The 12,980-nt window shown below is 36.8% G+C and overlaps 1 protein-coding gene across 1 annotated transcript; it reads left to right on the top strand.

Annotated features, from left to right (window-relative positions):
* Positions 1 to 1,380: 1,380 nt before the first annotated feature.
* On the top strand, positions 1,381 to 12,763 carry LOC107553417 (androgen-induced gene 1 protein-like). Its single transcript, XM_016235605.1, has 3 exons — positions 1,381 to 1,554; positions 5,054 to 5,209; positions 12,590 to 12,763. The coding sequence occupies exons 1-3, from the start codon at positions 1,414 to 1,416 to the stop codon at positions 12,761 to 12,763; spliced, it is 471 nt and encodes a 156-aa protein (XP_016091091.1). The 5' UTR covers positions 1,381 to 1,413.
* Positions 12,764 to 12,980: the final 217 nt, after the last annotated feature.

The raw sequence follows: 12,980 nt of genomic DNA, 5'->3' as shown, positions 1-12,980 counted from the left end.
AGAAGGATCTGGGTACTGAAATGGCCAGCCTGCAGTCCATATCTTTCACCCATAGAAAACATTTGGTGCATCATAAAGAGGAAGATGCGGCAAAGAAGACCTAAGACAGTTGAGCAACTAGAAGCCTGTATTAGACAAGAATGGGACAACATTCCTATTCCTAAACTTGAGCAACTTGTCTCCTCAGTCCCCAGACGTTTGCAGACTGTTATAAAAAGAAGAGGGGATGCCACACAGTGGTAAACATGGCCTTGTCCCAACTTTTTTGAGATGTGTTGATGCCATGAAATTTAAAATCAACTTATTTTTCCCTTAAAATGATACATTTTCTCAGTTTAAACATTTGATATGTCATCTATGTTGTATTCTGAATAAAATATTGCAATTTGAAACTTCCACATCATTGCATTCTGTTTTTATTCACAATTTGTACAGTGTCCCAACTTTTTTGGAATTGGGTTTGTACAATGCAAAACGTTTGGGATCAGTAAGATTTTTAGTATGCTTATCAAGGCTGCATTTATTTTATCAAAAGACAGAAAAATACTTAAATTTTGTGAAATATTACAATTTAAAATAACAGTTTTCTATTTTAATGTTCTTTAAAATTACATTTATTCCTGTGAAGCAAGGCTGAATTTTCAGCATTGTTACTCCAGTCTTCAGTGTCACATGATCCTTCAGAAATCATTCTAATATGCTGATTTATAATCAATGCTGAAAACCGTTTTGCTGCTTAATATTTTTTTGGACCTGTGATACTTTTTTCAGGATTCTTTGATGAATAAAAAAAGAAACATAAATAAAATCGATAAATAAAAAGAACAGCGTTCAAATGTCAAGTGTTCACACACACACACACACACACACATATATATATAAACATTGGACAAAAAACTGGACATTTGTACTTTCGGATAATTGAACATTCCTTTATATGGGAATGTTAGCAAAACGGTCTTGGAGCATATTTTTGTTAGCTGGGAAATTAACTGCATCTTGTTTTGGTATATGAACATTGAACACAAACTGCCTTCTCTGATAAACTGTAAACAGAAAACACGATCTACAATAGAGACTAAATGTTTCATCTAAACATTTTGTGCTATATTAGGACAGTAAACAAATCCAGAAAAAGATTACCCTAGTGAGAGACAAGCGAAAAGAACAAACAAAACAGATCCCCAAAACTCAGTACTGGTGCTAATCAGCGTCTCGATACAATGAGCATGCGCGGACACAAGAACAGTGACACACGAGCTGCTCCACACAGGCAGCGATGCTTGTTACTATAGCAACAACCTCTTGCGCACATCCGCCGCCTCCACCAACGTCTCCTCTTCCCCACCGCACAACAGCATCCCTCTGTCAACAGGATATTTCCTGAGACGGAAATACGACGGGGGAAGGAATATGGCGCTCATCCCATCACAGATCCTCAGAGTAGCGATACTCCTCTCTTATTTTTCCATCCTCTGCAATTACAAAGCCATAGACATGCCCGCGCATCAAACATACGGTGGTAGCTGGAAGTTTCTTACGTTCATAGATTTGGTAAGTGCATGTGCATCGTTCCCATGCATTGCCTGATGTATATTTATATGACATCTCCATAATGCATTAGACAGGCCCCTGTTATGCTGAAATATGCAGGTTCCTGCAAAAAGGAGTCCAAACGCCAACACAAATAGTCTTAGGTCATATTTACGGAGCATTAAACGTTAATCACATGACGTAATGACTTTTTAAATCTCTAATGATGATGTCATGCTTTTCATATCTCACATCCTCATTAATAATGAATCTTCTTCTGAAGGCTTGTGCAGAATTACCAGCAGTTCATAGGAGGACAAATTAAGGGTGCATTTACAGTTTTTATATATAAACTGAAGCATCCTTTTCTTTTGTTCTGGCACCATAAGGGACCAGTCTGTTCGAGTAAATGCAGGTCACATTAGGCACCAGAAACTGCATGCACGCACATATGCATTGACTGTTATGACAGTCTGTGAGCCAATGACTCATGCTTTCCACATAAACAGCCCATTTTCTCCCCCTTTTTCGAAGAGTGATTTTTAATAGCAATAAAAGTTGTTTTGTTACACTTCACATTTACACATCTGTTCCAGTGCACTGTTTGCTCTTTTTTCTTCATTCTTGTTTGGGAATAATCTCGTGCACAGATATGTTCTGTGCAGAAGTGTTCGGATAATTGTGGATGGAGCTTTTCAAACCTTATGCTGTTTCATAACACTTTTTCTCAGAATCCTTAGTACTTATTTGAAATTGCAGCGCACTCTAGTCACTGTACTACAATCAACATATAAAACTATTGTGCAAAAGTGTGGGCTCAGTAAGATTTTTTCATTTATTTGCAAGGATGCATTAAATTGAATAAAGTGACAGTGAAGACATTTATAATGTTACAAGATATTACTGTTTCAAATAAAACTATTCATCAAAGAAACCTGAAAAAATTAGAAATGTTACTTTCTTATCTGCCAAAATAGTCGTGCCCCAAACTTTCATTCATTGCACATCAAATAAATGTACAAAAATAGTTATTTTAATAGTTTTGGTAACCTAAAAAACACAGTGATGAATGACAGTTATAGGTTTATTCATAAACTCTTTCATTGTCTATAAGCACAGAAAAACTAGACTCAGTTTCACCTACAACCATAAAGAGATAGGAAAGTGATTTATTGTTTGCGCTGCTTTGTGTAATAGTATAATGATTCATTATGACAGCATTTAAGGACCTCTGACACCACTCATAGCATTGCTATAATGAACCTGCATGATGAGGCTGTGTGAAACTAATATTAGAACAGACGATAAACACATGTCACGTTCAGAGAGGCAGATTATCTCATCTTGGCACAAGAAATGCAAGTACGTCTGGATCAAATGCTTGCACTCACTAGCCACAACTGATCTAGTCCACTGAAGAATCGTTGCATTTATTAACACTCTAAGTAACTACCATTGTGTTAACTGTGATTTTAGCCATTTATGTTTTCATCGGGCTTCATTAATTATTAAATACAGGGGTTCAGATTTGGCTTTCCATTCTCACAATAGGACACTTGAGGAGCCTGGCATAGAACTGATCTCTCAGTGTCATACATAAAGTGCCTGGTCAAGTGTGGCCGAAAGCTTTCAGTGATCTGACAATGAGATACCCATGGATTAATCAGCAGAGTTTAATTAGCACAGATGCACAGGTTTTCTGAGTGTATCATTACTGTGATGAAAGGTAGCCTATATTTTTGTGAGAGCAGTTGCTATGTTGCAAACGCTTTGTAACTTTAATTCTAAAATCTTTGATTTTAAGACAAATAGGGTTGGAAAAAGTCTGTTCACAGTCTGAAAAGGAGCATTTGAATGCATAGCGTCTGAACTAATACAATTGCACATTGTTTTATGACATTTATTTTAATCATGAATGCTAAATGTTATTACCTTAATTTTCTAAGACTGTCTTGCAAGCCACTGTTTCGGCAGTATACTGTAGTGGTCTGTTGTTTGATAAGAACTGAGGTTTCCTAGCCCTATTATTATTATTTCCAGCCTCAAACAAGCAATTCACTAGATTTCATGGAGACTTGAGTCTCAGTCCAGGAATCCTTGTGGTTGTTTATAAGCACAAAATACGACTTTGTATAGCTAATAAATTATTTAATGCCTCTATTGGCTTCATGTCCTTACACTGTGGCTGTTTTTTAACTCTCAAATGATATGAGAAAAGGATGAGTGTCCATTTTTAGCTCAGCTAAAACAAAGATCAAAAGCCGTAGTGAGGGTAGAGTGAGAAAAATAGATAATTTTAGGCGGCTGGTAATAGGGATTTAAGACTTTTCCAATAAAAGATTGGTTTTCGACAAATTTAACATTTATATGAAGCCTTAGCAGGGCTTCTCCTGTCTTCAGACACCAGGAAACAAATTTAGGAGCAGAAAGATAATGAGGAATGAAATATTAAAGAGTGCATTAATGGGAGACTTTTTTGCATGTTGGATATCTGTGGAGGAGATATAATAAAGAAACCCTCATAATTCCATAATGTCTTTCCATCTTAAATTAATGTCAAAGAACACTCTCATCACGAATGTTCACTAATGGAAAATGGGCAAAAAAAAAGAAGACATATTAGCTTAAGACGAGAAATAGGTTATGGAGGAAAGGTTGTGTATTAAATTATTCCAATGGCAGTTTTCTTGCAGCCTGTCATGCATTGTAACATTTTAAAGCTTGTCAACTGTATCTGTATATTGTTCTGTTTCCTGTGATGTGAGTTTGTTTGCTCTTGGAAAATGATGGCACTTAGAAATACTCATATTCTATTTTGAGACAACCAAAGATGAATGCATGGCTTTCATCAAGTTTCCCTTCAACTTCCCCTTGTGTCCCTTTTATAAGACAGCTTTGATTTACATGTCAATGAGAGGCCTTCCAAAAAAAAACAAAAAAACACACACATTGAAATTTTATATCATTTATTTATAACAAAAGTGGACCAAGCTACATCTCAGTCAGTTTTGCCTGCTCTTTTCAGTTAGGGCTTAAATTAATATTTAACCTAAATAAATTAGAAATTTTGTACAAAAAAATAAATAAAATAATAATAATTGATTTACCCTCAGGCCATCCAAGATGTAGATGAGTTTGTTTGTTCATCTGAAATTTAGCATTACATCACTTGCTCACCAGTGGATTCTCTGCAGTGAATGGGTGCCGTCAGAATGAGAGTTCAAACAGCTGATGAAACATTATAATAATTCACAAGTAATCCACACAACCCCAGTTTATCAATTATATATACTAATCTCTGACATTTTGAACTCTGACGGCTAATATCTTAAAAGTTATACTGTGAGATATTGCTACAATTTAAAATAACTTTTAATTTATTTTACAATGTAAAAGTCAAAATGTCACATCATTGTTTTTAGAAGCTGCATTTACAAATTTGATGGGACATGTGTCCCATTTCTTCTGGGTATACAACATTACCTTTTCCTAACCAGTGTGTTATGATTCCCCATGTCAGGTCATTCAGGCGGTGTTCTTTGGAGTGTGTGTCCTGACTGACCTCTCAAGCCTTTTGACAAAAGGCAGTGCCAGTATGGAGCAAGAGAGACAGTTGAGGAAGCTGATTAGCTTACGAGACTGGATGATGGCTGTTCTGGCCTTTCCTGTTGGTGCGGTATGTATAAACCACCAATCAGATTTCTTGTTTTGCATATGTTTCGTTTTGTACACTGTCTGAACTGACTGAGATCTATAAAAATACTCTTTATTTTTGAAAGTTGGATCTACATCTGGAGACTGTGAGCAGTGCTGCTGGCTCAGTGAGGATATGTTGATGTTCAGATAAAATGAATGCTTAAAATCACCATTGAAAATTGGATTGAAATTGAATAAAAACACCAATATGGCCAGTTTTTTAAAGTGAAAATGAATTGATCCAAATTATTACTGTGCAAAGAAATCTAGCGTTCAAACTAAAGTTTGGAAAAGTTTCAGCTTTTATATAAGTATACAAATATTGCATTTTTTTGTACACGGAAAATCAGCAAAAGTCATTGGCTGCTGGCGGTTAGTTTAAAGTGTGTGAACCTACCATAAACTCTCTGAGCCATCAAGTTCCATTGTTAATGTGTGGGAAAGAAAAAAAACAGTACAGTAACGAAACATGAATACAATACTTTGTCTGAAGCTGCCGTCTCCTCCCACACGTCACTGACATTAAGATGTCTGAAACCACAGAAAAACAGAGGTGACTATTCAAAACTTCAAACAATCATTCAGTGGATCTAAGAAAGGAGGGTTGTGTATAGAGCATATTTGTAGGGGGTGCCAAAGGTAAAATACAGCTTGCTGCATATGCCTGACCAATGGGTTAATTTTTTGCAACTTCGCAGTTTCATAACTGTTTTTGAAAACTCACATGGCTGAATTTATTTGATCAAAATACCGTAATATTGTGAAATTATTACAATATAAATTCTATTCTATTTGAATATATTTTAAGCAAAATGTAAGTCACTCTAATATGCTGATATAGCCTACCTCTCAAGAAACACTTATTATCAATGTCAAAAACAGTTGTGCTGCTTCATATTTTTGTGGAAACCATGAACACTAGGTGCCTTTAGATCTGTATTTAAACCATCAAAACATTGAATCATCTGGTTCTTTAAAAAGGTACAATAGGTGAAAAATAGGTACAAAAGGTATGAGCCTGCAGGTCTGGTCAGACAGCATTTGTATTCTCTTAGCATATACGGCTATATCTGGCCACATCCACACATGTTGCTTTGCATAAGGGGACTACAGACACCAATACACATTGTCTTAAATGTAGAGCCTATTTGTTTTGCAAATGCCCAGTCATCTATCTGGCACTGCCACAAAACCATCTATGCAATGAAATCCTGTCCTGTGAAGTGAAGAAGGAAACACTATGTTGTTTCTGTTTTGTGTGAGTGTGTGTGTGTGCCCGTGATGACCATCAGATAATTGCATGGAAAATATTTTAATTTTGATCACAAATGTCTTGCTTTGTCTCTGGCTGGCTAAAGAGCCTTTAATATTGCATGGCACAATGTTAGTAGGGAGTTTAAGATGTCAAATGACAGTGTCAAAGTGACTTAAACCTTAAGTGGAAAGAAAATTGACTCTGCTCATTTCATTTTAATGAAAGAGACACAGGCATTCCACTTACATTGCAAGGAATCACTAATAATAACTGGCTAATATGGCTAAATAATAAATAAAGCAGAGTGCAAAAATAAAAAAATAATTCTATAGTGTGCAAATACACTACAGGTCAAAAGTTTAGAATATAAGATTTTTTAATGCTCACAAAGGCTGCATTTATTTGATTAAATTATTCCTGTGATGGATATTAGAATTATTTCTGAAGGATCATGTGTCACTGAAGACTGGAGTAATTGCAGCTAAAAAAATCAGCTTTTCCATCAATGAGTGACTTATATTTTAAAATATATTTTAAAAAGAAAACAGGTGTTTTAGATTGTAATAATATTTTGCAATATTTCTGTTTTTAATCGATTAGACTAAATGCTTTTTCCACATTTTCCTTACTGTTTTTGGGGAAATACTGCAAAACATAAAACAAAAATTAATAACAATAAATAAATATTAAATACAGTATTGTATTTTTAAATATAATATTTTAAATATACATACAAAGATACTTACAGCTTTGACCATTGCATCATTCTGTGAGTATTTGTAGGTTGCAGATTCTCAGTGGGACTTAACGAGATGCCAGACAGAGGAGGCTTCCTTGTTAGCTTGTAAAAATCTTAGCAGCCAGACAGCCATGATACAAACACAAAATAGATGCTTGACTTGGCCCTGGCCCTCAGTCTAAGAGCTGGGCATGAGGCTCAGCTTACAGCCATCACAATGAGCATTATTAGTGCTGACGTTAATATTGGGAAACAGGCTGCTGTGTTTGAGTGATATGCATACTTTGTTAGCCTTAGCCCAGGTCATTTCCTGGCACCTATTAGTGGTATATGTGTCTCGCTGATATTCACTCTTCTGCATTGTAGACTCAATGATACAATGGGATCAAATTTTGTGCCATCTGCTTAAAGGAATAGTTCACAAAAATTTTTACTTTGCTGAAAATTAGCTCAACTCCATGCCATCTAAGATGTAGATTAAGGAACAGATTTGGAGAAATGTATCATTACATCACTTGCTTTCCAATGGATTTTCTGCAGTGAATGGGTGCCGTCAGAATGAGAGTCCAAACAGCTGATAAAAACATAACAATAATCCACAAGTAATCCACACGACTTCAGTCCATCAATTCACATCTTGTTGAGCGAAACGTTGCATGTTTATGATAAACAAATTCATAATTAAAGCCATCATTAATTAACTTTAAACTGTTGCTTCTGACCATAATTCATAACATCGCTTCCTCCAGTGAAGAAGTCCATCTCCTGTTGTTCTCTCATATCAAAATACATCAACATATTTGTTTAGAACTGTTTGGACTGTTTTCACTTGTAAATGATGCCTGGTCTGTGCGCATTTCTGTCCTGATTCAGACAACACCACTTTTTCACTGAAGAAAGCAATATTATGGAAAGAGGACTCAATCCCAACCCTTAGATGAGATTGAAGTTAGTTGAAAGAAAAAAACATCTTGATGGATTTGTTTCTTACAAACATATAGCTTTTCACTTCTCAAGACGTTAACTGATGGACTAGAGTTGTGTTGATTACTTGTGGATTATTGTGATGTTTTTATCAGCTGTTTGAACTCCCATTCTGACGGCACCCATTCACTGCAGAGGTTCCATTGGTGAGCAAGTGATGCAAAACTAAACTTCTCCAAATTTGTTCAGCTGAAGAAACAAACTCATCTGCATCTTGAATAGCCTGAGGGTGAGTACATTTATAGTATACATTTATTTTTGGGTGAACGATCTTAGTCTATCCATATTATTTTGCAACACAGAAGTAAGCTGTTTTCTGTGAATGTGACTTTTGATTCATTAGTTGCTATAGGTAAATAACGAACTAAAACTATTTGCATTACAAAGCAGTGTGTTTATGATTCCGATAATACATTAAAATTATAACAAACACCAGATTGTAATATCAAGCTGCATAATAAACTGTTTTTGTACAGCTAAAATAACTGGAAGTTGATGACACTGGAAGTTACAAATGGCCACATCCGCTCTTATGTTAAAATAAGGTGGAAACAGTGTGTCAGGCCTATGGATGGGGCCTCCAGCTAGCTTGGCTGGATAATAGAGAAGGTTTGGAGTTTGGGTAACACTTTACTTGAAGGGGTGTGCATAAGACTGACATGACAATTTATAGTATACATTTATTTTTGGGTGAACGACCTTAGTCTATCCATATTATTTTGCAACACAGAAGTAAGCTGTTTTCTGTGAATGTGACTTTTGATTCATTAGTTGCTATAGGTAAATAACGAACTAAAACTATTTGCATTACAAAGCAGTGTGTTTATGATTCCGATAATACATTAAAATTATAACAAACACCAGATTGTAATATCAAGCTGCATAATAGACTGTTTTTGTACAGCTAAAATAACTGGAAGTTGATGACACTGGAAGTTACAAATGGCCACATCCGCTCTTATGTTAAAATAAGGTGGAAACAGTGTGTCAGGCCTATGGATGGGGCCTCCAGCTAGCTTGGCTGGATAATAGAGAAGGTTTGGAGTTTGTTATGTGGTTTATCCACAGTGCCCAATGAGAACGGGCAAATCCAAATAAACCACCTGTCCAGCAATGAACTTATTTAACTTGCGCTTTCAAGATGAAGCCCGACGTTTACTTGAAATATGCTTCAAAAGCACAACAGTTCCCTTTCACAAGGCCTATCCTCATAGTGCCGCCTGTTTATTTGGGTATGGTGACCATCATCCAAGCTCTTACTGGAAACAAGAATCCTGCAAAATAATTGGAGACACCCAAAGCAAACAGAAATCTGTCACACCCATAAATGAGGCCCATAAATGCAAATACGTTTGAGCAGTTCAGGATTACAGCAAGGGAAGTGAAATTCCTCCTCGGAGAGCCTGGGACTTCAAACGCTCTTTCACGAGGCCTGCATGCTCCACACCAACGTGCCTGTTTTTAACAGCGTGTGTGATGTCCTCATCATCTTAACACTGTCCTTTTTCACAGAAGGCATCTGTAGCTCCAAGTAAGTGTTGGATAAAAGCAAGAAAAAAGAAGTCAGCTCTTAGGGATTAATTATGGTATGCTGATATGAAAATATGAGCTCTGTGTGTTGATTTGCTGTGCTCATGGCTGGTTTTAGTGCTTGTCATGGTTTTGCGCAGAGATTGCATCCTGTAGATGAGGGAATCAAAGAGGATATTAGACAAGTTAGACTTTTTGGCATAATGAGATGTACCGGCATGAGGCAGTCTGCCGGAAGACCTGCTGGGAATCTGGGGGTGAGGAATGGGCTCAATTTTAAGTCATGGCAGGGAGTGAGAGGTCTTAAAAAGTTATGAAGTCTCTGAAGATAAAATGTAGTTGCAGTTTCCTCATTTTAGCTCATTTCAGAAAAGCCCATAATTGAGATGGCTAGCACCTGATAACATACAAGAATTATTTGCTTTTCTAATGCTTGTTCTCTGCTGAATCATATAATCATGGGAAAAAGCTTTAGCATTGTTGCTTTTTAGCCATAAAGCTGAAGATTAATCACAGAAATGTCCTTTAAAGGGGTCATATGATGCGATTTCAAGTTTTCCTTTCTCTTTGGAGTGTTACAAGCTGTTCGTGAATAGATACGATCCCTAAAGGTGCAAAGACTAAAATCTCAAACCCAAAGAGATATTCTTTATAAAAGTTAAGACTCGTCCACGCCCTCCTAAAACGCCTCGTTTAAGCATGCCCCCACATGTCTATGTCACTGTGTGGGAAGATTTGCATAACACCGCCCAAACGTATACGCAAAGAAAGAAGGCGTAACTTTTATTCTGGCTGTAGTATTGTTGTTGCCGCCGCGGCCATGTCGTGGAGACGCTGTGTTTCGTTGTGAAAGCGAAACTACTTTGTTTGGCCTTCCAAAAGAGGACACGACTAGAAATCAGTGTTTAAGTTGTATTTACAACACTGTTCCAGAACAGTTCAACCCAAATATTTAGATGTGTGCAGCACATTTTACGGAGGACGAGGACTGTTTCCTGGGAGAGTAGACTACAATGCCGGTGTTCTGACAAATAATGCTGACTCACAGCCTGTAAGTACGTTTTCATATTTAAAGAATTTGCCACTGATGATTCAAACGTGAGTTTTGAGCAGTGTAGAGTAGCGCTTGTTGTTTGTCGTTTCTCCGATCACAAATGCAGACATGGTTTTATGTTTACGCGGCACGATGCAACGCAACGCGGAAAAAGGACAGTATAAGTCATTATAATCACATTTTAATTATGTCCCCACTGGATGCTACAAATTCCTCGTTTGTAATGGGTTTTATTGGTTTTGTCTCGTCGCACCGGGACATGACATCACAGTATGGTAAGGGGCGTAACATTTCCGTCACAAGCTTGAGGTATTCGGCCAATCACAACGCACTGGATTTGTAAAAATCGACGCGTTTCAGAAAGGCGGGGCATAGAGGAGAAACAATAATGTACAGTATGTGGAAAATCATGTGTTTTTTAACCTTAAACCGCATAAACACATTTCATTACACCAAATACACAAAATAATGTTCTTTTTTAGCAATGTCATATGACCCCTTTAAGCATGTTTATGATTAGAAATGGTTAGTATTGGCCATGTGACAGTAGAAGTGCTTCAATAGTAGAGATTTTGCTGTACTGTTTATCCCACACTATGGGTATGTTTACATGAGAACAGTGTACTAAAAACTAAAAAGTTTGAGTGCAGATGACAACATTGTCAAAACAATCCTCATTCACACAGATCCATGAATGCTGTATTGTGCATGCCAGGCCAGTAGTTGGCGATATCACTTTTTTAAAAAACAACTTTCCTGCACACCAGTGTTGCCAAATCTGCGGTTTTCCAGCGGAATTGGGCTACTTTAACACTGTTGCCATGGGTTGTTTTTCATGTCCGCGGGTTGAAGTGACCCCAAAAACATAATATTTTGTCCCTGAAATGTGAATTTTACCAGGGGTTCCCCACCAAAAAATACGTATTTTACCCCCAGGAACACAAGTTTTACTGGGGGACACCCCTCAAAACGCAATTGGGCTAGTTTTGGGCTATTTTTGAGTAGCAATTGGGCGGGTTTTGTTGTGAAAACCTGGCAACCCTGCTGCACACATACCTGTGGACTGAACACGTAATATGCATGTGCATGACGTTACCATTTGTAATTAGACCATGCCATGCTGGTTTCGTCTGGCCAGAGGAAAACGGGCCCCCAGACTGAGCCTGGTTTCTCCAAAGTTTTTTTTTTTCTCCATTTCTGTCACCGATGGAGTTTTGGCTTATTGCCACTGTTGCCTTTGGCTTGCTTAGTTGGGGACACTTAATTTCTGTCAATATTTTCGACTTGATTGCACAGATACTATTTGAACTGAACTGAGCTGGACGATGACATCACTGAATCAATGATGAACTGACTTTAACTGGAAAATTGAGTGTACTATTGTCCTCTAGCACTATCGACACTATTTTCCTGTTTAATACTGTAGAGCCGCTTTGACACAATCTGTTTTGTATAAAGCACTATATAAATAAAAGTGACTTGACTTGATGATATGCCCCCTGTATTTGCAGCATTATTTTGAAAAAAACAACAACAAAAAACATTGAAAGCAGAAAGCCGTTCATTCACAGGTGTGGATATACACATTTTATTTATAATAAATATAAACAAAATGTAAATAAAATCGCATACCACACATATTCTATGCATTTCATTAATATTAAGGAATTAATTTTAAAAGGTTACTATAAAAAAAATATTATACAATATTTAATATGGTGACAGAATGTTTTTTTTGTTTTGTTTTTTTGTGATCGGATGATTCCTTATCAGTATTTTCTTTGTTTTTGGTTTGCAGTTTGTGGTGACTATGTTCTGGACGCTTTACGTGTATGACAGAGATTTGGTATATCCAAGACTCCTGGACAACTTTATACCTCAGTGGCTAAACCATGGCATGGTGAGTGGAAAATTGCTTTCTTTTCTTTCTAGACTAGACTGTAAAATATGTTTGCCAGTTTCAAATCACTGACATTTACGGACGGACGGACGGACGGACGGATAGATACACTCTCAAGCAGAAGCAAGAGAAAAAGTACATTTTGTTCTTTTTTCTTAAGCCAAATTGACGTCAGATGTGAAATGCTAGTCATTGTGCAAACATTCATTTCAATCAGGTGGAACAAAAGCTTCAAGGTGGGGTCCAAGTTGCAGGTCTTGTTTTTTTGACAGGTGAATGTGATGTTAAG

This window comes from Sinocyclocheilus grahami, unplaced genomic scaffold (assembly GCF_001515645.1).
Source record: "Sinocyclocheilus grahami isolate Dianchi unplaced genomic scaffold, SAMN03320097.WGS_v1.1 scaffold473.1, whole genome shotgun sequence".
Taxonomy (NCBI): domain Eukaryota; kingdom Metazoa; phylum Chordata; class Actinopteri; order Cypriniformes; family Cyprinidae; genus Sinocyclocheilus; species Sinocyclocheilus grahami.
Note: the sequence above shows the minus strand (reverse complement) of the source record. Positions and strands in the feature narration are given on the sequence as shown.

Bases quoted from the DNA above. Each gene is read 5' to 3' on its own strand.
- LOC107553417 (XM_016235605.1), top strand. From the start codon at position 1,414: ATGGCGCTCATCCCATCACAGATCCTCAGAGTAGCGATACTCCTCTCT. The intron at 1,555-5,053 runs GTAAGTGCATGT...TCCCCATGTCAG, and splicing joins TTCTTACGTTCATAGATTTG to GTCATTCAGGCGGTGTTCTT. The intron at 5,210-12,589 runs GTATGTATAAAC...TTTGGTTTGCAG, and splicing joins TGGCCTTTCCTGTTGGTGCG to TTTGTGGTGACTATGTTCTG.